This window comes from Cervus elaphus, chromosome 26, assembly GCF_910594005.1.
Source record: "Cervus elaphus chromosome 26, mCerEla1.1, whole genome shotgun sequence".
Classification (NCBI taxonomy): Eukaryota; Metazoa; Chordata; class Mammalia; order Artiodactyla; family Cervidae; genus Cervus; species Cervus elaphus.
This window is the reverse complement of record NC_057840.1, coordinates 21,790,260-21,816,882: the sequence shown is the minus strand read 5'-3', so window position 1 is coordinate 21,816,882 and position 26,623 is coordinate 21,790,260. Positions and strand designations below refer to the sequence as shown.

The window sequence follows — 26,623 nt, the reverse complement described above, 5'->3', positions numbered from 1 at the left end:
ATTAGACAATATACATATATTTTATTTTTGTTCTGATAACTACAAGTGTATTTTGCTCTTTACAAATTCTCAAAAACTTGTTAAAAATTTAATGACAGTTTTTGCCATTTGTAACATTTTAAAAAATTTATTCATTTTTTAATTGAAGGACAATTGCTTTACAGAATTTTGCTGTTTTCTGTCAAACCTCAACATGAATCAGCCATGTGAAAGTGAAAGTTGCTCAGTCATGTCCAACTCTTTGCGATCCCATGGACTATACAGTCCGTGGAATTCTCCAGGCCAGAATACTGGAATGGGTAGCCTTTCCCTTCTCCAGGGGATCTTCCCAACCGAGGGATGGAACCTAGCTCTCTCACACTGCAGGCGGATTCTTTACCAGCTGAGCCACTGGAGTCAGTCACAGGCGTACATATATCCCCTCCCTCTGAACAAAGTTGTCTATTCTATTACTTTTTCTTTTTTAACCTAATTTTTTATGGATCATCACACCTTAAGGTTTTTCACAACTTAAGGAGGTAGTGAAGAGGGCTTATGGCATTAATTAGGATATTTCATTAATAGTTATGAATTAACTAAGTATTTCATTACTTAGTTTTAAGGTAATTTCCTGAAACCTTGGTAGGACCTAAGACTTCTTGCCCAGTGACCAGTTTTTCAAAAATTTGATTATAGAGAAATAGGAAGAGAGAAATATAGGGTCATGGGTATAATATCTAAAACTATTTGAATAAAAGTAAAATACATGTAAGCTCTTAACTCTCAGCATCCTTTTTTTAAAAATAATTTTATTCACTTATTTTTGGCTTGCTGGGTCCTTGTTGCTGTGCAGGCTTCTGTCTGAAGCTGCAGTGAGGCGGGTACTCTCTAGTTGTGTGCAGGTTTTTTAACTGTGGAGGCTTCTCTTGTTGCAGAGCACGGGCTCCAGGCATGTGGGATCAGGAGCTGTAGCTCCCGGGATCTAGAGCACAGGCTCAAAAGTTGTGGCACATGGACTTAGTTGCTCTGCGGCATGTGGGGTCTTCCTGGACCCAGGACTGAACCCGAGTCACCTCCACTGGCAGGTGGATTCTTTACGCCTGAGCCACCAGGAAAGCTCCTATGTTCTTATGTATGATGGACACCAGTCCTTGAGAGACTCCTATTCATTCTGTGTGTCAAGCACATAGTAGATGCTCAATAAATAATCGCTGAATAAATCTGCAGCTCTTAGAGCCCTGTTACTATAACCATAGATGTATCTATATTATATGGTGTTATATATAGATACACTGTATTAGAAAAAGTAACCTTGGTGGGGGTGTCATAAAATCATAAATGACCAAGAGATGCCGTTTATTGTGACTTTTTTCAATAGTAGTCATTATATTTTAAATCACAAATGACAAATTAAAAGTGAAATATATCACTATCAATATAATCTACAGAGCTCCCATATTTTAATCCATTTTATAATAGGTTATATTTTTAATAGATACTACAAGATACACCATATACCATAACTTCAATTATTCTTAAGATTTTTAAGAAATATGGCTTATGTACCAGGCTTTAAATAGTGAGCCAAAGTCTTTATCAGCTGCCTCAAAATTGATTCCAAAATGAATTTGTAAAATTTGAAATATGAATAGTATATAAAAACATAAAATCTATATTATCAATAATTTTCTGCTAAGCAGTTCTTCAGTCAGTCTCCTTGGTTTCTGAATGGAGAAGTTTGTCTCAAGCCAGCATGGTAAGACAAACAGGATCATATATTTTTATTGTTTCATCCCAAGCACAGTCAGCCACCTGGAAAACAAAAAGGAAGTGAGAAGAAATAATCCACAAACATTCAAAATTGGGAAAAAAAAGCCTAAGTCACTTGGAGTGTAAGTAGATCATCCACCACAGAACAGATCTTTAAATAGGAGGAACACAGGAACGCGTTTCTGGAAAAAAGTCTATTTCCCCTTTTTAAGATACACTTTGGGGCTTGTTTCCAACTGACTGAAGTTGCCTGTAAGGGTTTCCCACCAGAGCTAACATAATTCCTGAGATCAATGTTGAAAAGGTACATTCCTAAACTGTGAACCAAGACACCATACCAGCTATTACGGGGATAAAAAAGAAGGTAAAGCATAGTGCCTGCCTTCAAAGAATGGCTCATTCAAAACCAAAAGTGGAAAGTGCTCTAATAGACTCTCAGGGAAGCAATTCTTTGAATCTAGCTGGGAAAGTGTCAGAAGATTTCACAAATGCCATTGCATTCACACTGGCCCTCTTCAGGGGCAGATATGGGGTAGACATAGACATTCAAGTCTAAAAAGTCATATAAAAGCATGAAGGGAAGATAGTTCAGGGTGCTCAGGAAATGTGTGTTAAAAAATTGGTAGGTATAGCAATATCTCAGGGCATCAAATCAATCGTATTTCTGTATACCAAGAGAAAATTTTTAAACTGCAAGTAAGAAGTTTATTTAGAATAGCATCAAATAACAAAATACTTAGAAACACATTTAACAAAAGGTATGCAAAACATCTACCCTAAAACGCAGCTGAGAGAAATTAAAGATGGCCCAAATAAATGGAAAAGATACCATGATCATGGGTTTGATATTTATTAAAAAGTTAATTTTCCCCCTAAATGATCTATAAAAAATTCATAATCTCAGCAAGCTTTTTAATAAAAAATGTAGAAGATGACTTTTAGTTTATGTAGAAAGACAGAGGATCTAGAATAGCCACAAAAATTTTGAAAAAGAACAAGAGTTATACTGTTTACACTACTGGAGGTGAGACTAATCATAAAAGCAATCAAGACAGTGCAATACTGTAAGAAGGATATACAAGCAGATCAAAGGAACAGAACACAGGCCTGGAACAGACCCAACACTTGGACAGCTGCTTTTTAACAAATGTTCCAAAACAATCCAATAGGGAAAGAGAAGTCTTTTCAACAAATGATGCTAGAACTGGATGGCCATATGGAAAAATAAGAATTAAACCCCAACTTCACACCATAAAACAAAAGTTCATTTAAGATGGATGGATCACGGACTGAAATATAAAAGCTAATGGTATAAAGCTTTTAGAAGTAAACACAGGAGACATATAGTCTCAATTTGAGGGCAAGCAAATATTTCTTAAACAGGAAGTAATAACCATAAAGATTAGATAATAGACTCAATCAAATAAAACTTTTGATCATCCAAAGACACTGCTAAGAAACTGAATAAGCGAGTGGGAGACAATATTCACAAAACAGACATCTGGCGAAGAACCTGTATCCAGAATATACAAATAATTACTATAACTCAGTAATAAAGACAACCCAATTAAAAAATGGGCAAAAGACTTTGTTAGCAGATAAGAATATATAAATGATCAGTAAGCACATAAAAACATTCAATATCATTAGGCATAGAAATGCAAATAAAAACCACAATGAGATACTATTACACAAGAATGGCTAAAATTAAAGATGTGCTGTGCTGTGCTTAGTTATTCAGTCGTGTCTGATTCTTTGTGACCCCATGCATGGACTGTAGCCCGCCAGGCTCCTCTGTCCATTCGGGTTCTCCAGGCAAGAATACTGGAGTGGGTTGCCATGCCCTCCTCCAGGGGATTTTTCCAACCCAGGGATCGAACCCAGGTCTCCCACACTGCAGATGGATTCTTTACCATCTGAGCCACCATGGAAGCCCAGCAATACTGGAGTGGGTAGCCTATCCCTTCTCCAGGGGATCTTCCCGACCCAGGAATCAAACTGGGCTATCCTGCACTGCAGGCAGATTCTTTACCAGCTGAGCTACCAGGGAAGCCCCAAAGGTAAAGATAGACAACATCAAATTTTAGAAGGGATGCAGAGGAGCTGTAACTCTCATTGTTATGTGTGTTAAGCTGCTTCTGTCGTGTCCAACTCTTTGCAACCCTATGGACTGTAGCCCGCCAGGCTCCTCTGCCCATGGGGTTCTCCAGGCAAGAACACTGGAGTAGATTGCCATGCCCTCCTCCAGGGGATCTTCCCAACCCAGGGATGGAACCTGTGTCTCTTATGTCTCCTGCATTGCCACATTGGTTGTTCTTTACCACTAGCGCCACCTGGGAAGCCTGTGCTGGTAGAACCACTGTGGAAAACTGGCTGTTTCTTATAAAGTTAAACACACACCGAGTGATTTCACTCCTAGAGGGGCTTCCAACAGAACTGAAAACATGTTTACAAAACAGTGTATATAAGCATGTCCTCAGCAACCTCATTCACAATAGCACACAACTGGAAATGACCATAAGACATACAGAAGAATGGCTGACAAACTGCAGTAAACTCAAATAGAATGCTGCTAAGCAACACAACGGAGGGAACTACTGATGGAGGGGGGAGCAACATGGATGAATCTCACAGAGAGTAAGTGGGTGAAAGAAGACAGAAACAAGAGTGCACACAGGAGATGCCATCATGTAAGTTCTAAAACAGGCAAAACTAATCTCAGGCAAAATAAAAAATTAAGGAAATGGTTGTTTTGTCTTTTCCACTGGAGGGAGGGATGGGGCTAGGGAGAGTCTGGAAAGGAGAACAAGAAAATTGAAAGGAAGACGCAATTGTTTTGGATTGCAATGAGATGTAGATTATACAAGTGTATCTGTTCGTCAAAAACCTATATATAAGATTTGTACATTTCACTGTATGAAAAGGACACCTAGAAACAGTAAGAATAATAATGATGGTAATAAAAATTGAATGAGGACATGAGTAGAAGAATAAACAAAACAAGAATGTTGGTAACTGTCAAATCTGGATAATGGAATTGTATTATCCTATTGTTTACTTTCTATACATTTGAAATTTTCCAGAGTAAGAGAAGAAAATGAAAAAATGTAGACAGTAACATCAAGGATGAAGCAGCAAGAGAGGGATTTGACCAAAGTTATTTGCACTGTATTTCCCGTCCTTTAATGGTTGCAAAGGCTGAAAGTTACACAAGGGAACTCCAAGTCTCGGTCAATCAAATTACCTGGCTGTCACTATAGAATACAGGAACTGCAGAGATTAATCAGAACAGAGAGTAAAGTGAAAGTTGCTCAGTCACATCTGACTCTTTGCAATACCAACGGACTATACACTCCACAGAATTCTCCAGGCCAGAATGCTGGAGTGGGTAGCCTTTCCCTTCTCCAGGGCATCTTCCCAACCCAGGGATCGAACATAGGTCTCCTGCATTGCAGGCAGATTCTTTACCAGCTGAGTCACAAAGTAAGCCCAATCAGAACAGATAAACTCCTTATCATTCACTAACAGTATCTCAGCTCAGAATCCAAGCTAGAGAAAGCATGAGAGACATTTTAGTCAAACTTTTAAAATTTAAGCATTAAAAACTAGACTCTTCAAGATTTGGTTGCTACCTACTTCTGTTTCTCCATGCACCAGGCTCACACACTCAAATCCTGGCATCTTGTCCATGCCTCTGTGCGCACGTCCTCTTACTGATCGCCTCCCCTGAATAACCTTTCTCCTTCCCTTCCTCTCTGGCCCTTATCTTGCTTTGCCTGGAGATGACACCTCTTTGCAGAAGAATCCATTTAAGCATCACCTCCTCTGTGAAGTCATTCACTGTACCTATAATGTATCAGCTGTGCTCATTTATTAACAGATGTTTCCAGCTCTTTGAGGGCATGGACCATGTTGTGCTATAACTTAACAATGATTCAAAAAAAGATTAGCTCAAATAATGAGTTTTATAGATTAAGATTGCAGAGCTTAACTTTTTCTCATATTCACACTACAGCAGCCGAGGTGGAACCAGAACCTAACACTGCTGAGTCTGTCCACTGAATATTGTGGCCTCACAAAAGGCTGAAAACACTCATTATCTGCCTAATCCTGCAACTGTAAATTTGCAACCCAAAACACAAAGATTATTATACAAATTTATTTGTCTCATTTATGTATATAGTTTTTCAAGTGCTGGGCCTTTCTGTATGTTGTGTCAACTATTACAGAAAAGAGAATCAGAGAAATGAGACTTAAGCTTCTAATATAACGTATCTGTAACTTATGTTTCTGAATCCTTATTCAGCACTCTTCAATCCAGCTTCTTACCTACTGAGAACTTCTATTTATATACATATATATACATATATATATATATACATATATATATATATATATAACAAATGTCAAGGCCACTGAATCAGCACATGTTCATAACTCTACACTAAATTAATTGATAATATGAGAAAGACCTAAAATTTCAAGGATACAGAATCATGACTAGATTATGGGCTTCCCAGGTGGCGTGAGTGGTAAAGAATCCGCTTCTTAGTGCAGGAGATGCAAGAGACATGTGTTCGAGCCCTGGGTCGAGAAGATCCTCTGGAGAAGGAAATGGCAACATATTCCAGTATTCTTGCCTAGAAAACCCCATGGACAGAGAGGCCTGGTGGACAAAAGTCTACGGGGTTGCAAAGAGTTGGACATGACTGAGCATGCACACACAGCCAGTATTCCTGCCTGGAAAATCCCATGGACAGAGGGGCCTGGGGGGCTACAGTCCAAGGGGTTGCAAAGAGTTGGACATGACTGAGCACACATGAATAGACTGATTCAAATTAATGCAAACACTCTTTACACATTAACTAATTAATTAACTATTTAATTAAACCCCATCCAGTGCTGGGCTTCTCCAGTAGCTCAGTGGTAAAGAATCCTCCTCCTTGCTAACACAGGAGACACAAGTTCAATCCCTGGGTCTGCAAGATCCCCTGCAGAGGGAAATGGCAACCCATTCCAGTATTCTTCCCTGGAAAATCCATGGGACAAAGAAATCTGGCGGGCTACAGTCCATGGGGTTACAAAAGAGTCAGATACAACTGAGCGACTAAATAAACAACATTGAATGCTGTGAGTTTTAAAAAGCTAACAAGTAAAAAAAAAAATAATAATAAGGTAAGAAAGAAAAGCACTTTACTAAACTAACAACAAGGCTCCAGATTCTCTAAGACAGGCAATGTAGAGACGAGACTTCCTGATAAAGAAAAGTGACCATGAGGTCACTGGGGGTCCGCAGTGGGGTGCTCATTAATGACCATCACAACTGCAATGGCCTTGAAGGGACTGCTTCCCACTTAGTTCTATAAATTAGGGTAAACAGGGCCTTTTCTTAATGTCCCATGCTACCTATCTGAAGCCTGCCTAAAAGACTTTGCTAAAAATTAGGGTTAACAGAAAGACCAAAAAATAAGTAAGTAAATCAGATGACATGGGTAATAAATACTCTTGTTTTACTGGATGAGATCCACCCATTGCAGTAGCCTGTCAAATACAGCAAGCAATCTTTCCCAGCCCCCATCCCGCTTCTCCATGGCAAAGCCATCTTTCCCTCCCATCTCTAGGAATTCACTCCTGGACATGAAGACTCCTTCAAGGCCAGACTCACGACAGAGAATGAGAAGACAATAACAGGATATCTCCTTTCTCATCTACCGAAGATCCTCTTTCTCCGTTTCAGGCTCCTATATATGAGGACTCATTTCTTTGCCCATTACCTTGCTGTCAGGAAAAACTGTGAAAGATTGTAATGAGCAGATAGACTGCTAGGTGTTCTTTCAGTGGAATGTTGGCATTGTTCTAGAGCCTCACAGGATCACTGGAATCTATAAGGGTCTTATGCCTTCCACTGGCTCTGACTGGATTATTTTACAACTCTAAAGTTATAGAAACTGATAGTAATCAAATGATTCTCAGCCATTAAAATTGCAAATGAAGGCTGTCCTATAGAGACTCAATCGATGCCTTGTCCTGTCTCCTGAGAGATGATTCTAATCATCAAGTGTTACTGTCCATGGATACTGACTAGTTCTGCACCTATTATAAATTCATTCTCACATTCATCAGCTGCCTATATGTGTTTGTTCTTTGGTTCCTTTGAGCTAGCTGTAAAATCCTTCACAAGTTACAAAAGGTCTTTGACACATGTTCATATTATACTTGTATGAGAGCCATGACTACCATATTGAAAATTATCCTTGAATATGGCCACAGAAAAGCCATTTCATTAAAAGAACATGAAATGCGAATAAGGGGCTGACAATCATCTAGAAAAAGGAGGCTAAGAATAATTGCTAAAATAGGGTATGAAATTGAGCTCTATTTACATATTCTGGCAGCAAAAGTGAAAAAGGCAAACAATAATATAAGATACACAAATATAATGAATTTACCAGTTCATCAGGGGAGATAAAGTTTTTTTCTAGAACTTGACTATAAGAGAAATACATAATAGACCCCTGTTACAAAAAGCAATATAATGCCGAAAGAGTAGATTTAAAAGAGATAAAAAATCATTCTTCATATCGCTGTTTTAAAAATAAACATCTCAACCCTCAAATAAGACAAAAGCACACTTCAGTTTCCTAGAGGCATTTCTACTATGCAGTGGTCTCAAGCTTTGGCGTACATTAGAATGGCTTCCCAGATAAAGAATCTGCCTGCCTATGCAAGAGATGCAAGAGACATGGCTTCAATCCCTGGGTCAGGAAGATCCCCTGGAGTAGGAAACAGCAACTCGCTCCAGTATTCTTCCTGCAAAATTCCACAGACAGAGAAGCCTGGCAGGCTACAGTCCATGGGGTCGCAAAGAGTCAGACATGACTGAACTGAACTGAAAATCTGTGGATGGGGAAACCATGGTACAGAAGGTTTACTCTATATCAATTACCTGGGCTTTCGTCCAGTGCACTAACCTGGAGTTCTGAGAAAGTACTTTATGTGCAAGAATTTTTGGTTATCAACTAAAAGGAAATTTAGCATTATTGAAAAAAATCTTTTTAAGGAAGATTTCTCTTTCAATCTTGCAGGAAAAGAAGAGGTTAATTTGCCACTAATACAATGGAAGACACCTTGGGCCATAGTTTTACATTTTTATTTAGAATCTAAGTTTCAAATCTGGTAGGTTGATATGTGATGGGAAGACAGTGAGTTGTGAAGAGGACCAAGAAAGAAGAAACACTGAACTATCTTTAAAGAAAATCACTAGTCTTACACCTGAAGCATTCTTAACCAAAAGTTTATGTAGCTTCTTGACCTGATTCTCCGTAAGCAAGAATCCAGAATTTCTACTTGAACACATTAGAAAATTCTATTACTCATTTAAACTCTGGTGAATAACAGTATTTTTATGTTACTTATTTTATTTTAGGTTTGTACCCTGGTGAGTTCCAAATGGGTTAGAACAGTTTATAGATAAACCCACAGGGCCAAATAAAATAAATACAGATTTTAAAAAATCTGTTCTGAAGGGGACAAATGTAGCAAAACCTTCCAGGTTTCAGAGCAAATCATATTACGACACCTGCATAATAAACTGGGCTCTTTGCTTTACAATAACAATGGAGAAAATGAAACTATTCTGGGCAATATAACTTCTGTTGTCTAACAACGTTCGCATGTGGATGGAAACACTTCTGTACCAATACACCTAAACACAATTTTTTTAGTCATTGATTATGTGTCTTGGCAGAATCTGGGAATTATACCCACTATCTTATAATAATAACTATACATCAGCAACAAAAAAAGAATAAATGAGGAACTAAAAAGTTCTAGCTTAAAGGCAACTAAATTGCATTATAAGTCCTCTGATAAAACCCTTAATCTTTTAAGAGAGGCTTTTCTGACTCCTGACTACCATCTAGGGAGTCTAGGGTTTCTGAAGGCTGGCTGCCAAGGCCTACCTTGTTTGACCCTCTCCTCCGAAGGCGTGCATGTGGACATCATAGCATAGGAGCCGGCAGGCTCTGCATCTTCTGCCCGAGGATACTGAAGTGGAAAACTTATTTCTTACCCTGCAAGCTCCCATTGTTGTACATCTCATCCCTATGTCCTCTAAACTTCCTTTAACTGAGATCAAAATGCCAGCCTTTTCAATAAAACTCAGAATGAAAATTATCAACATTACAGGAAAAATGGTTTGTTAGAATATTTTATATTTGTTTAATGTAAAATTAGAAGAAAAGATTAATCTTTTTCATTATTATTTTTAAAAACTCCTATCTTCTGGGGTAGTGAGAAATAATCAATAAGGTGAGAGCGCATACAAACATCTATTTTTTGTTAGTTCAATTTTACTTTGAACAGTGCATTTGATACTTCTAATTTTAAGAGTAAGCACATTAATTAGAAATAGGAATTTCTTGATATTATCCTAGCATATCAATTTCTTTAAAACATGTAAGGAAGCATTTTTGAAAAACAGAATAGAAACTTATTATCTACCGAAAAAGCCTATTAATTTCTGAATTCAGCTATAGCATATACATCATGACATCATACATGGAATGTTTGAAAGCAACTGTATTAAATATTTTACCATTTTCTATGTGTAAAGTACTAGGCTAAGTTCCACAGTAGACCCAAGGATATTAAAGAAACAAATTCGGTCAATAAGGAGTTAATAATAAAAATTTATCATTGATGGGTCAAGTAAGACTTGTTATAAAGCATCGTCAATAATAATGATCCTATAAATGCAAATTTTGGAAAACATTATAATAAAAATATAAGACTTTATATACATGTGTAATTTAGAAATGATTTATATTCCTAGTTTATCAATGTTCTCCATTTTATTAAAATGTTTACACATGCCATTGGTAAGGTAATTTATTTCAATTGATTAATACAGCTGTTAATATAACAAGGACATCCTACAGACCCATTAAAGGTTTACTTTACTGACAAGTTTTCCATTTCTTATTTATCATTATACTCTTTCCTCTCAATTTTGTGCACAATTGTTTTTGCCCTTGGGAAATTTATTTAATCTATTATAATTATCTGTATGATACATACAGATAGCTATAAATCTTTAGCAAAAATGGACAAGAGAAGTAAGCAGATGGATGTAAAGAAAATGAAAGAAATCACAAAGAGTCAAATCTAAATTTTAAAAAGTAGCGCAGACAGTATGTTGCAATGTATTAAACTACAGACTAAACAAAACATGTCTTATTTACTCAACCAGCTTCCCAAAGGAAGAGACTGCAGAGAAGAATGTGGTTTATTATGTTAATCAGTATGGGGTTTAAGTAAAGGTAAGAAAAGTGTTGACTAGTATACTAAAAAAAGGGTCTTTTCATTCATCCACTCGTTCATTCATTCAACATTTATTCAGTACCTACATATCAGGGAGTTTATGTAACTTCTGGCAAGGGGCTGGCACTCAAATATTTACTGAAGCAAAAAAATGGAAAGGAGAGAAGGGGGAGAAGACCTTGGCCAGGACTTGGAAAGGCAGAAATACTATGCACAAGCAGAAGTGGAGGGCAGAGAGGGAAACAGTGGCAAACACATGGAGATGACAAATAATAAAATATGATTGGTATAAAATAGGGAGATTACATAGGATAGTGAGAAGTTAAATCAGAGAGCAATACAGATTACATTGAATCTTGAAAGTAAGATTAACAGTTCAGACTATTCTGGAGGTAATAGACTGCCTCTTGAAATGTTGCTGGGAGGACATGATGAAGAGGACAATTTAACTAAGTTGATTTGTAAATTAAAACTAGTATGTAACTAGTATGGCAGACAGTTAATGGTCAGAGTCCTTAAAGAGCAGTCACAGGAATGGCTGACCATGTGTTTCAGATGAGAAAGATCTGCTGCTGCTGCTAAGTCACTTCAGTCGTGTCCGACTCTTAGCGACCTCATGGACTGCAGCCTACCAGGCTCCTCTGTCCATGGGATTTTCCAGGCAAGAGGACTGGAGTGGGGTGCCACTGCCTTCTCCTGAGAAAGACCTATTAGGAGGCAAATGTAGTATCTTTTATAAGATGAGAAAGATAGCCGGAAGAAAAAAAAGAGAGTATTCTGCTACAAGAACATGATGTGTCTGTTCATTTATTCCAGTCATTTTTTAAGGTCCCTTAGTAAAGGTACATAATTTTCTTTATCTAGAGTCCCGCACATTTTAAAACTTTTATTCTTCTATGTATCATACATACCAAATACACAGTTGTTGCCATGTAAAAATAATTTTCCTATTTTACTCTTTAACTGATGATTATGTATATCTACATGGCATTCATTTTTTATATATTTTATTGCTCTTTTTATTGAACTGTTATTATTTTTAATGGGTTTAAAATTGAGGCTCTCAGATTATAACACTTGACAATTATATAAAGTACAAAGATAAAATTTTCTACCTTTTAAAAATTTTCTACCTTTTATATTCCATTTTGTTTTCTCCTATTACTAACTGGTAACAATTTTAGAACCATGTTGATTAACAGTAATAATGGTGGCAAAACTCATCTTGTCTTCAATGGGGCCATTGATATATTTAAGGTCAAGGATTAAGAAAAATCAGATTTGCATGATGCAGAGCTCTGCCAATAAGCAGCCCTGAGAAATTGATGGAAAGAGCTTAGAGACCGGTTAGGAGATGCAGTCATCCATGGCAGAGATACTAATAAATGCTTATCTAAGGCAGCAGAGCTAGAAGAGAATGGCCCACATTTCAGAAATACTGCTAAGAAAAAATCCATAAGCTTGATGCCCAGTGAATTTTAGGGGTGCAAAGAGAAACAAGAAAACTAGGATGGTCTGCCAGGTCTTGAGTCTGGCTCCAAGATGCAACATTAGGAATATTGAAAGAAAAGTAATGAAACATCTGTTGAGATCACACAGCAAAAGCAATTGGATAAATAGGTCAAGCATCACTGACATACAATTAAAGGCCAACTTAGAGAGGAAGGTGTGTAAAAGTAAGAGGACTAACACTTGTATACTGGAGAACATCTGGTTTTGGAAGGATGGTAACGAAGAAACTGGCATAGGAGATGGAGATATTTAGCAAAGAAGTAAGGAACAATTGGTTAGCATGGTTTACATTAAAGCAACAGGAGGGGAAGATTTTCTTTTATAAAAATTATATAGCTAAAAAAAGAAAAGTCCGAGAAAAGGCTAACTTGGTTTTCAGAAGCTTTTACTGGCGACCTTTTGGGACTTAACTTCAATTGAATGATGAAAGGGAGACAGGTACAGGGGCTAAAAAGAGAGTGTTGACTTTGAGAAAGTAAAAGCAACAGTTAAGCTACTAATTCTTGATGTCTAATAATAGAAGAGAAACTAAATTTACTGGTAGGGAGGTAAGACAGTGGGGTCAAGTGAGTTTTGAAAATAGAGAAAAGAACTGACTGGAAATCTAAAACAAAAACGAAATCCCACAGTGGATTATTGAGGAAGCAAAGATATGAATGAGAAAGCCAGTGAGAAAATTAGGAACCTAATGGAAAGGGGGAAAACAGAGCTGAACATAAATATTGTGAGGTTAAAGAACTGAAAGGAGACATTCATTCTTGTCTATTTATACAATAAGGTAGGAGGTAAAGACAAATGTTCAGAGTGTTAATGATGTCACAGAAGGCTGGGGGAAGATATTGTGGAGAATGGACTGGAAAATCAAAAAGCCTTCAGAGGCAAGTTGAGTAGGAGCAAGAGCCTAACGGAAGTTTTTTTGAAAAAGTAATTTGCTGTGTGTTGTCAGCAATTTTGCCTGTTTTTTAAGAAGCAATGCACCATAGTCGAGAGAAAGAAAAATGAGTAAGACAGTGAATGACTGATTCAGGAAGGGAACCCAGAAACAGCAGAGGCTAAGGTGGGAACAATTTCAGAACCTCTCATTGCAAAGACTGTTTATGGAGTGCAGGGGGGCAACAGAAACAGGATTACACCAAGATCCCGCAGAGCTGGGCCAGGGGAAGGTTTTGTGGCTGGGGGAAAACAAGCACTTGTTATACAATTTTAAGCTAAATGTTACACAGTTATGAAAGCCTTAGAGAGGCAACAACAGAGCCTAGTGCCTGAGAACACTGGGTGCTTCTGGCACCTGCTCTTTTGAACTCTAGAGCCAGTCTAAGACAGAAGCGCAAATACCACCTCAGGCTAAAGCTGACAGGACGTGTACATCCCATCTACCAACAATGCTAGCTGTCTTCTAAAACCTGATTTTCCAATCTCATACTGAGAATTTTAAAATATTTTATCTACTGTCAACCTTTAAACTTGGGATCTCAATCAAAACATGAGCTGAATGTTTTAATGACAGCCCAGTATTTCTGTTGTTTCTTTATTATTTTATTTTAACTGAGATAGAACTGACAAGTTAACATCAGTTTCAGGTATAGAGCATAATGATTATATATATATATATATATATATACACACACACACACACATATATAAAATTATCTTATATACACACACAGAGAGAACCAAATCTAAGCATCTTTCACTGACACCAAATGAAAATACACAAAATTTCTTCTGCTGTATTTTAAGGAAAAATCTTGCTTCCCTGGTGGTTCAAAAAGAATCTGCCTGCAATCCCATGGACAGAGACTGGAGGGCTACAGTCCTTGGGGTCACAAAGAGCAGGACACATCTGAGCAACTAACACTTTCACTTTCACACTTTATAGTACCTACACGTTCCTATCATGGATAGACTAGCAAATTCATTCATTAAAGATTATGATTACCAAGTACTGATATTTTGGAGTCCCAGAAGATAAATGCACACATGTGATACAATCACGACAATGAAAAACCTGTACACAAAATGACCGGAAGAGTATTTCCCTTTGGGAAGGAGAGAGGGGGTGAGATTTGGAAGGAAGCATGACTAGGCTTTTTGGGATGCTGGCAGTGTCTTCCATACTTAACCTAAATGGTTGTTACACATGTGTAGTTACTTGGTAACTTACTGAATTACATGCAAAATACGTGTGTTTTCCAATGTATGTATTACACTTCAAAAAAAAATTCCTGGAAAAAGGCTGAAAAGAAACAAGTTAATAAGGTATGATACAGATTCTTTCTAGAGTGGCAAAACCATGGATAATCTTTATACTTTCTTCTAAATATAACTTCTCAATTTCGTAAAGGAAAAAAGATATATTTATTAAACACACAGATGAGGTATCTTGGAATGAACTAGTAATGTCTGCTTTTTAGAAGAGAAATAACTATCTTCCAAATGCATAATGATACATAAACCTATACCCAGCTTATAAATACTAAACTAAGTATCAATGAGCAGAACTGATACTGAAGAGACAAAGTCAGGGATTCTAAAAATACATTAATACAGAAAATTCCAATTATACCAATGGACACATATTACAGGTCTAGAATCATAAGCCTAAAGACAGAAAAAAAGGTTTCCAATTTAGAAATAATAAGGGTAAGAGAGAAAAGAGAAAATGCCAGGACTATACAAATCAAGATCAGAGGGAAAAAATTCAAAGAAAAATGTTCTGAAGTGAAAGATGATTTCAGTCTGGTTAACAAGAGGGCATAGAGTATTTCTTAGCAATTATCCTTCAAGAATGACCCCAGACACTTATTTGTCAAGTTTTAAACTTTTAAAGACAAGACCTTACACTCAGTCAAAAAGAAAGGAGGTTATAACACAAGAATCTCTTTGGATCTCATTTTTCAGATCTCTAAGAAGGGAGAAGCTAAAAAGAAAATTATAAATACAAGAAAAATCTCTTTTAAGACAGGGAATATATTAAAGCATGGAAGTCCAAAAGTATGTCAGCAAAGTCTCGTAGCTATTAAAATCAACACAAGAGATGACAAGTTTTTGAAAGAAGATTGAAAGGTATTCTCTAAGAGGTGAGAGAAAACTACTTTCTAATAGAATAAACTATGAACAAAGAGTGAGATTAAATTAACATGCAATCAGTAATCTCGAATACATATATATGAGAATAAAGGATAAATACATGTTAAAAATAACTTAAACTACCAACAAAAGGTTAATGTGGTAGATTTAAAATGGTTACAAATTCTTTGCACCTACTCCCAACAAGAGGTGGAGTCCCGCTGTCACTCTGAATCTGACTGGCCTTTTAACTTGCTTTGCAACAGAAGGAACGTTGTGTGACTCTGAGGTCTAGTCCTGAAGACACCTCGCTATCACCCTCCTGGAAATCTACAACTGCCAGGTAAAGCAGCCTGGACTCATCTGGAGACACGTGGCTCAGAAGAAAACCAGTGCCATACTCTATGCATTTGTGTGAAGCCACCACACAGCCCTGGTTAAGTCTCTAGATGACTGGAGTCACATGAGTGGCCCCAGGTGAGATCAATAAAGGAACTACTTGGCTGAGTTTGGTGCAGATTGTTGAATCACAGAATTAATTGTAAGCAAAGAAAACTGTTGTTTAAACTACTAGGTTATAAGGGACTTTGTTACAAAAGAGAACTTTTTAAATCTTTTTTTGTTGTTTTTTTTATTGTTTTGTTAGCAAAAGATAACTGAGATAAGATAAGTGAGAGGAAGACAGGGAGGTGAACTAAGAACTTGATGCTTATTCCCCATGGAAAGGAGTTTAATGTTACTTGGTAAAGCTATACATTAATATTATAAATTTAAAAAATGCTTGCATTAAAATGTGATGATTTTAGATATGCTCTTTTAAAAAAAAATGTTGGTTTTAAAAAAACTTAGTTTGAAAGGAAAGTTTAAAGTGCAAGACAGAATATAAATAAAATAAAGGGAAAAAGATAAATTTACAGGGAGAAGAAAAGTATAAACTAATCACTGAAAATGTTATATCATATGAAACATTTAGAAATGTATTCTGAATCTTTCCATCTTTATATTTCTAGTCACACCTGTGGTTTGTTCTCCCTCAATAGCCAGAACAGCCACGTGCAGTAAGAATGAAACTGGACCACTATCTTACACCATAAACAAAAATGAAAATGGATTAAAGATTTGAATGTAAGACCTGAAACTATAAAACTCCCAGAAGAAAATATAGGCAGTAGGCTCCTTGACACTGGTCCCAGTAGTAATTTTTTGGCTCTAACTCCAAAAGCAAAGGCAATAAAAGCGAAAAAAAATCAAGTGGGACTACATCAGACTAAAAATGTTGCCCAGTGAAGGAAAGTATCAAAAAAGAAAAGATAACCTACTGAGTGGGAGACTATGTTTGCAAGCCATATATCTGATAAGAGGTTACTATCCAAAATATGTAAAGAACTCGTATAACTTAGCACCAAAAACAAATAATCTGATTAAAACATGGGCAGAAGTGAATAGATATTTTCCCAAAGAAGCCATACGGATGGCCAACAGGTATAACACATGAAATCGTGCTCAAGGTCACTATTTAGCAGGGCAATGCAGATCAAAACCACAATGAGGCATCCCTTCACACCTGTGAGAACGGCTCTTAACAAAAAGACAAGAAATAGTAAGTGGTGGCGTGGATGTGGAAAAGAATGAGCCTTTATATACTGTCAGTAGGAATGCAAATTGGTACAGCCACGATGGGGGGAAAAATGAAGATTCCTCAAAAAATTAAAAATAGAACTACTATATGATGCAGGAATTACACTTCTCGGTATTTATCTGAAGAAAGTGAAAACACCAATTTGACATTTGGCACTCTCCAAGACCTGGATGAGGAGTTGCCATGCATCATAGATGCACATGTATTGCTTCAGGCCACAGGCTGGGGATTGTAGAGATGGGTCAACGGAAATATACGAGAAGGAAAATATCTAATTTAGGGTCCCTTTTGGGGTATTGTCATGCTTCAATAGGCACATTACAACATTTTTATAAACTGGAATAGCAAACATGTATAATTATTTTATTAAAAGTAGCTTCTATGATAAATGTTTTTCTCAGAAAAGGAACTAATATATTTAAGGCACACTGTATTTACATTAAGGATCATACCATTTCACTCATCATTATTTCAATTTCTTCTCTTCTTAGATGCTTCTAAGTCATTTTCAAACAATTATTCTAATGCTAGTGAGAATATTTTAACGTATAATGGGAATATTTTAAACTTAGAATTATGTCTTGAATTTCTAAAATAAAAAGAAACCCATGTATTCATTTAAATTTAAGAACACAGTAATGAGAAACAGAATTTGCTTTGTGTTTAACTTCTAAAAGTTATCATAAATGCTTAACTTCTTAGTCATACAGTAGAATTTCCACATATTATTTTGTTTCAGTAATATGATGGCATTTTCACATAGCCTGCATTATTAAAGTATCTTATCACTCAACGTAGTCAAGTGTTTCTGATCTGAGTTTACACTTTCCAAAACTGAAACTGCTTTATTAAAAAATCTGAAGAATATTTAAAATTCAAAAAAGTCCTCAAGAGAACAAAAAGGGGAAAAGATGAAGTTTGGTAACTAAAACAGTAGCCATTCTCCTCTACTTTGCTCCCCATGTGGAGCTTCTCTTCTGACATGGCCTGAGGAGATGAGGGTGACCGTCCTGAGAGGGAAATGACAGGCCCATAATCTCGACTGCTTAGCGGACAGCTGAATCCAGGGCCACACACTCTTGACTTCCATCAACCTCTGGGGTCGATCCTTCCTCACTCCATTCTTCTCCCGTTACCCTTTCCATTGGAAGAGGTCTACAAGCTAGGCACAATAATTTGGGGGAAGTTTCCTTTTCCTCTCAGCAAAGTTAACCCTTCGAGAGGAAAAAAGTATGTCAAGTTTCTGGATACCTCTTCTTCCCTAGTATTTCAAATGCTCAAGTTTACACAGCGAAAAAGGTCAGGTTTCTTAAGTAAATGTACTTTACCTTGCCCTAAAGGCAAGAATTTTGTTCATAAAAGCAATGCATGCCACACGGAGAGCTATTTGTAAACTGTATGGGTAGGAAAAAATATGAGGAGATTGATCCATTACCTGAGTAGGACTCTGAAGACTTAAATCTAAACCACAAGTAAATTCTGTATGATGTTCCACTGTTTCAAGAAGAGGGTCAGGCTTTGAAAAGTTCCAGAATCTGTGAATATAAAGAAAAATAAATAATTTAAATATTAAAACTACAAAAAAACTTTTAAGAAAAAACAGATACTAAACATAGCAAAGATTTTATCAAAACAGGCTCAACCAATTCATAAATGCAGAGCCCCACTATTAATCTACGTAAAAATCTAATAAAGAAAAAAAATGTATTTTCTACTGTATATAAAAAGACAAAAACCAAATGGAATTATTAATCAATGCACTCCCGTAGAAGTTTATTATATTCCCATTAGTATACTTTATAGGACAGAAGTTATAGTTCATTTTTTTTTTTAATATTGTCCAAGGACATTTGAGATGAGAGACACTAGGCTTTTTTAGCAATTCTAAAAGCATTCATGGCTGTAAAATAAGGATATTGGATTACATGAACTCTTAACATTTTGTGTTTTTAAATACTACTTCATTTCTCAACAAGTGACATGAACAGATTGTAGGTTTAACTTACATTTCAACAGCAATTCAAAGTCTTTAAAAAGAATCTGTTCTCTTATGAAAATCTCTGTAATTCTGAAATTATCTTTTTTCTGAGGCAGGGCTTTTCTTATAGATTCCACATCAATGTAATTTCTAGAGGCAAGGGAAACTGAAATATGTTTTCCTTAGCCAAAATTAAATATTCTATTTATCCTCTATAGACTGGGAGTGGTAATATTTATCATAATATATCTCTGATTTCTACTGTACAGAGAAGAATTTTGTCCTGTTCTCAAAGCACAAAATAGTACTTTATGTCTGAAGCTTTATTTGCTCATCATCTTTATTATTTGACTCTACACACACCACAAAAATGGCATATTCAGAATCACAGAATCATACCAATTCAGCTTGCCTAATCATCTACAACATGGGACACGCTGAAGGTTTAGCAGATCTCTTTGAAAGAGAGTAAATACACAGAACTAACAGTCAGTTTGTTTAACCCGGTGGTTATTATTTCCCTAATAAATACAGAGTTGGTCTTATTAAGTTTGAAAAGGACTGTTGCTATGGATAATCCACTGTGGGGTACCAGAGAGACAATGAATAAACAGCCCATTTATCAGATCACTGAAATCTACACAATATTTAAGGAGAGTGATTTTACTTTTGAAAAATTTCTTGTCCAAACAAATGAGGGTACAGGCTGTGGTCTTTCTCAGAAATTATAAAAGTGGTCTCTGCTGTTTTTGCATATTTGTTCATTTGGATCTAGAGACAGAATTGTACTGAAATCTAATTTTCTAGATCTTGATAATGTTTATAAGCAAAAGTAAATATATAATTGTATCATTTCATTCCTGAAACATGGTTATCCACTGATTTGCATTATTTGAGGCAATAATCAAATGATTTTGTACATACCCACTTTGTTCCAAAAAACGTTAACAATGGTTTTGAAAATATGCACTTAATATGGCAAAAAATATATAAGTTAAAGGAAAAGCAAGGGTAGGAAAGTCAATTCAAACCTGTAGTGAGAGTGGTAAACAAAAATATATATTCATGAAGTTGTATATACTTGACAGGGAGGACCTTGAGATGCTAAGCCTTGCAGCAGTCAAAACAGAATAGGAGACTTGACCAGGCCCTGAATTCATAGTGTCTACATCCAAATTGCTCTTGGAAATTTCAGAAGGAAATTCATCCATGGGAATTCACATTACCTAATCCTATACTTAGGTAATGAACAGCATCCTCAACATTCCTTAAGGAAACACAGAGATGTTGCTTCATGGCTTCTTCCTCGTGAGTCAGCATTATACCAAACGATGGTTTAGCAGAATCCTTCTATGGGAAGGTCATTTAATCCAGGTACCAGCTCTCTTAACTTCATTTGAGATTTAGATTTTTTTTTCAGTACAATGAATTAAATACAAACCATAAAAAATGGTTTCTTTTAGAAATTTTTTTAAATGTAATAGGAAAAGGAGTACGTCAAGGCTGTATATTGTCACCCTGCTTATTTAACTTACATGCAGAGTACATCATGAGAAACGCTGGGCTGGATGAAGCACAAGCTGGAATCAAGGTTGCCGGGAGAAATATCAATAACCTCAGATATGCAGATGACATCACCCTTATGGCAGAAAGTGAAGAAGAACTAAAGAGCCTCTTGATGAAAGTGAAAGAGGAGAGTTAAAAAATTGCCTTAAAGCTCAGCATTCAGAAAACTAAGATCATGGCATCCGGTCCTATCACTTCATGGCAAATAGATGGGGAAAACAGTGGAAACAGTGTCAGACTTTATTTTTCTGGAATCCAAAATCACTGCAGATGATGATTGCAGCCATGAAATTAAAAGACACTCCTTGGAAGGAAAGCTATGACCAACTTAGACAGCATATTAAAAAGCAGAGACATTACTTGGCCAATAAAGGTTCGTCTAGTCAAGGCTATGGTTTTTCCAGTAGTCCTGTATGGATGTGAGAGTTGGACTGTGAAGAAAGCTGAGGGCCGAAGAATTGATGCTTTTGAACTGTGATGTTGGAGAAGACTCCTGAGAGTCCCTTGGACTGCAAGGAGATCCAACCAGTCCAACCTAAAGGAGATCAGTCCTGGGTGTTCATTGGAAGGACTGATGCTGAAGCTGAAACTCCAATACTTTGGCCACCTGATACAAAGAGCTGACTCAGTGGAAAAGACCCTGATGCTGGGAAAAACTGAGGGCAGGAGGAGAAGGGGACGACAGAGGATGAGATAATTGGATGGCATCACCGACTCGATGGACATAGGTTTGGGTGGACTCCAGGAGTTGGTGATGGACAGGGAGGCCTGGTGTGCTGAGGTTCATGGGGTCACAAAGAGTCGGACATGACTGAGTGGCTGAACTGAACTGAACATGGATTTGTTTATACCCTCCTGACAAGGTTCTGGAAAACAGTTTTTATTGTTCTTTTGTTATTTTAGGCCAGTTAAAGGATAAGGCAGCACTGAGGACAAGACCTTAAGGCCTTAAGAAAATTTGGCTACTAATAAGGGCATGTGTGTGAAACCATCCAACTGTAGCTTGAACAAGTGTGACACAGAAAGTCACACGTGCAGGAAGGCTGAAATTCTACTCAAAAAGTTTGAATTTGCTCTAATACACAGTTTAATGGGCGGTCATGGCCCCACCCAGTTCCACACCACAGATTCACACCATCCTAATTTTAACATACGAGAAACCATCAAGTATTACTGTGCATTTTGCAAAACCCTCATGAAACAAAATGCATGCTAACACTCTAAGGTTACTATTTGGTGAAAGGAGGGTTAGTCTAGTGAATGTCCTAATAGCATTACTGACTGTTACTCTAATGTGATTATGAAATGATGTAACATACAAAGTGTTACAGTGCAAAAACAATGAGACATGCATTCCTAGCAGAATGGCTGACCTATTGGTCTAGGTGCCTAGACCAATACTCCTACTGGAAAAAACCCCAAATCCTACATAATACAGAAAAACAAACACACACCAGAAAAACTTCACAAAAGCATCAGCAAGGAACACTCAGGTAAAAACCATGTGAACACTGAAACCCAGAAATGGATGCGGAACAATGACACCAGTTTCTGCATTCAGAGGATCTGCTAAATAGAGAGAACCCAAGCTTCAGATTTAATTAATATTAATAATTTTAACCAAATTAAAATGTCTTAACAAAAATATCAAGTTAAACACAGTAAACTGCATAAGCTAAATCAGTTGAGAAAACCAAAAGCAGAGCCATGTGACTATGTAATTTGTTTTTTAATTGCAAATGGCTCTTTCAATAAATAACAAAAAGAAATGTATTTTTCTTCATTCCCACCTCCCAATGGCAATCACTGTTAACAGTTTGATACGTATACACTGCCAGAATTCTTCTGTTACGTTGCAACAGGAAGGGGTGAACTGTAAAGAGGAGGTGAGCTTTTCTCCAGGTTTTCTTGCAATTGCAATGGAGGGAGTGGGCAAGTTCTCTTCCTGCAGCCTTCCTCTGGATTCTAGGGCTCCAGAAGTTCTAAATATCTCAGGACTTTCATATGCCTATCATGCCAGTAAAATTGGCTCCTTTTAATTGGGAGAAGTCAGGCCACATATATCATTGAGTGGTCCAATAAGACATATTAAAGTGAAATGTTTGTTTTGGTCTAGCACATATACTACTTGGTGCCTTTTTGTCTCTGCTGATGAAATCACTGACTCATGGGAAGTAAATATATTAGAAAGGCCTCCAATGATTAAAAATACTACAGAACTGTAGGAACATTTTTCATTTAAACTGGAAATGGAAAAAGAGAAAAATTCATCATAGTATGATGTCTGGGTTGAGTTTCTTTTTGTCTCTGACTCTACAATTCATGAACACAGCAAACATGTAGTACTGTGTCAAACAAAACATCAAAATTATTTCAAAAATAAAGCCGAAATTACTTTTTACTTATTTAAATGTAATTTGAAAACTCTATACTAATGCTTTTGAAATTTAGCCTATAGGTGAGTTCAGCAGAAGGTTTAAAATATTTTTCTAAGTTCTTTCTTTTCCTTTTCTGTTTTCAACTTTAGAGTTATTAACTCTTTGTCTTTCCTAACTACAAGAAAAAGATGGGAAAATGTTTTGGCAACTTTTCAATGTCTTATATGTACATTAGTTTTAATTAATTAGTTAATCATGAGGCTTTTGTTTTCACACTGCTCATAATTTAATTTTTTAGGGATCAGAAGGCATTTTAGGTCCTTTATTAGTGAGTCATGGTCTTCTCATGTTTTTAAAATTTTAAGACAACTGCACCATTAAAAGTCCCTCTGTTTGCACTGTTTGGGTCTAGCAGTGATAAGCAAAAATGTCACAATGGCTTCTTTTCTCATTATTTAATTACTTATTTATTCAACAATTTGTAAGTCCTAGAATATGCCAGGTACAAGCACCAGAAGCAAGAGAGCTGACCTCAGACTTCCTGCAGCTCATTGTCCAGTGGGATAGACTGACATTTAAAAAAAAAAGTCACAAAAACACAAATGTAATTGCAATTGACAAGTGCCCCCAAAAGACAATGAAGAAGGATGTAAGAATGAACTCACGAGGAAAGTGACCCTGAGCTGAAATCTGAAGGTTGAGGAGATAGCCAGGTGGAAAGCAGAAAAAGCAGCTTGCATTTAAGGTGTTAGTAGTGATGATGAAGAAAGGCTGGTAGGATGGAGATAAATTTAGGCAGAATTAATAGGACAGAAGAAATCAAGGCTGATTCCCATGTTTCTGGCTTCTAGTATAATACTTACAATGCTTCCACTATACATTTATTTACAGATCTATTGTCCTCCAGTGGGGCTTCCCTGGAAGTTCAGCTGGTAAAGAATCCGTCTGCAACGCAGAAGACGCCAGTTCGATTCCTGGGTCGGGAAGATCCCCTGGAGACGGGATAGGCTACCCATTCCAGTATTCTTGGGCTTCCCTGGTAGCTCAGATGGTCAAGAATCTGCCTGCAATGCGGGAGACCTGGGTTCGATCCCTGGGTTGGGAAGATCCCCTGGATGAGGGCATGGCAACTCTCTCCGGTATTCTTGTCTGGAGAATCCCCGTGGACAGAGGAGGCTGGCGGGCTACAATCCATGGAGTCACAAAGTCAGACGTGACTAAGCACAGCACATTTTCCTCTAGTAGGTTCCTTGAATTCAGGGACAGTATCCTATTTGTATCTCTTACATGTATAAAAATGTCTGTCTGACACATGGACACCCGAAGAATGTTTCATGAATGGATGAATAAAAAAATTAAGTGAGGATATAAAGGACGAGATAGAGAAATAACAAAGGCCAACCTCACAAATAAGGTAACATTTAAATCACCTTTAGACCTGGTTCCCAAATGATGGACCCAAAACTCCTTATACTAGACATTCAAAAAATACACACTCCCCAGCTTTGCTAAGGAATTTTTTCCTGAAAATTCTGAGTAGATCAGAAATGAACCCAGAAACCTTTCCCCAGGAAATGCTGATGCTCAACCAACTAGGTTTGGGAATCACCATCCAAAGCAGTACTTCTTAAGCTTAACTTATTTCAAGATACCAATGTGACAAATTCCCATGAGAAACAGCAGAGCTCTTAGGCGGAAAGGGAGGCTAATAGGGCAGTGGTTCTCAACCCTGACTACCGGCATCAATTGAGAAACTTAACTCATCTGAGGTGCACCTCAGGCACAGGAAGGTGCAAACATTCTCCAGGTGATTACAATGCGCAGTACAGGTTGAGAACCTCATGAGAACCGTATTTTGAGAAATATTCCTTTTCTATTGAAGCTAGCTCAAGATGGTTTCTGTTTCACACTTGCATGCATGCACACACGCATGCAAGCACGTGTGCACACACATACAAACACAGGATCTAATACTGGAGAAAGAAAAGGGACGCAACTGAATTTTGTTTTAAGATGAAAACATTAATAACTATTGGTTTTTATTCTCTGTATTGTCTTCCTCTATTTCTTTGCATTCTCTATGTAGTTCAATCTATTAGGTCAAATCTCTAAGAATTCAATTTTAGAACATTTAGTGCTGGTACATTCTAGACTAGGGTTTCAGGACAGACCTCAAGGGTGAATTATTTATCCCTGAGTTCTCAGGAATAGAGTAAACTATAATAGCTGACAGGTTAAAAATAAAGACTTGTTCAAAATAAAGACTTACTATGGGTCCGTCTAGTCAAGGCTAAGGTTTTCCCAGTGGTCATGTATGGATGTGAGAGTTGGACTGTTAAGAAAGCTGAGTGCTGAAAAATTGATGCTTTTGAGCTGTGGTGTTGGAGAAGACTCTTGAGAGTCCCTTGGACTGCAAGGAGATCCAACCAGTTCATCCTAAAGGAGATCAGTTCTGGGTATTCATTGGAAGGACTGATGCTGAAGCTGAAACTCCAATACCTTGGCCACCTCATGCAAAGAGTTGACTCATTTGAAAAGACCCTGATGCTGGGACGGATTGGGGGCAGGAGGAAAAGGGGACGACAGAGGATGAGATGGCTGGATGGCCTCACCGACTCGATGAACATGAGTTTGAGTAAACTCTGGGAGTTGGTGATGGACAGGGAGGCCTGGCGTGCTGTGATTCATGGAGTCGCAAAGAGTCGGACACAACTGAGCAACTGAACTGAACTGAACTGAATGATGCATGCAAATAACAGAAGAAAACACTGAGGTTCTCTGCTCTGTAACCCTCTTCTTAAAAATGATAACTGCACAGATTAGAGCCCATCACTTCTGGAAGGTTCATGACAAAGAGCAGATGCTTCCTGACGCACCTCCTCAACCCTTCGCCTCAGAGGCAATCACTTTAAATTCTTTTAGCTGTTTCTTCTGATCTCTTATTCCATATTTCTAAATAATACACACACAGAAATCACTGATTATTTTCATGTTTAGATTTTTATCTTTTGACTTCCTACTATGGAAGATGAGGCAAAGCAACATCTACATTCGATGTTGTATAAACATACACAACAAAATCCAGTCAGTTGCCTTCCTGACACTGCACAACAGAATTTTTAAATTATAATGCAAATTAACTGACAAAAATCCATAAATTTTCGGTTGGAACTAATCAGCACAATTCAAAGTTCAAAGCGGTGACTTCTACTGCATTAAGCTAAGGCTTAACATTCCTCACTCCTTTTAGATCTATTTCTTCATGCACTTGCATTAGGTTATGAATTAGACATGGATTTGGTGATTCTTACAGAAAAATGTTAGTAATAAATAATTCTGAAAAATATTCTGCAGTTATGAATCAAGGTACTTAAAATCCGAAGTCTTACAAGTATTTTTTTTCTAATATGT

At 37.1% G+C, this 26,623-nt stretch overlaps 1 protein-coding gene across 1 annotated transcript in view; it reads right to left on the bottom strand.

Annotated features, from left to right (window-relative positions):
• Positions 1 to 26,623, bottom strand: part of PEX7 (peroxisomal biogenesis factor 7) — a 75,741-nt gene continuing 49,118 nt past the window's right edge. The window contains exons 9-10 of the mRNA XM_043888410.1: positions 18,726 to 18,825; positions 1 to 1,791 (exon numbers count right to left, since the gene is read on the bottom strand). Of these exons, the coding sequence (XP_043744345.1) occupies positions 1,723 to 1,791; positions 18,726 to 18,825 (169 nt within the window). The 3' untranslated portion in view covers positions 1 to 1,722. The remainder of the gene's footprint in view (positions 1,792 to 18,725; positions 18,826 to 26,623) is intronic.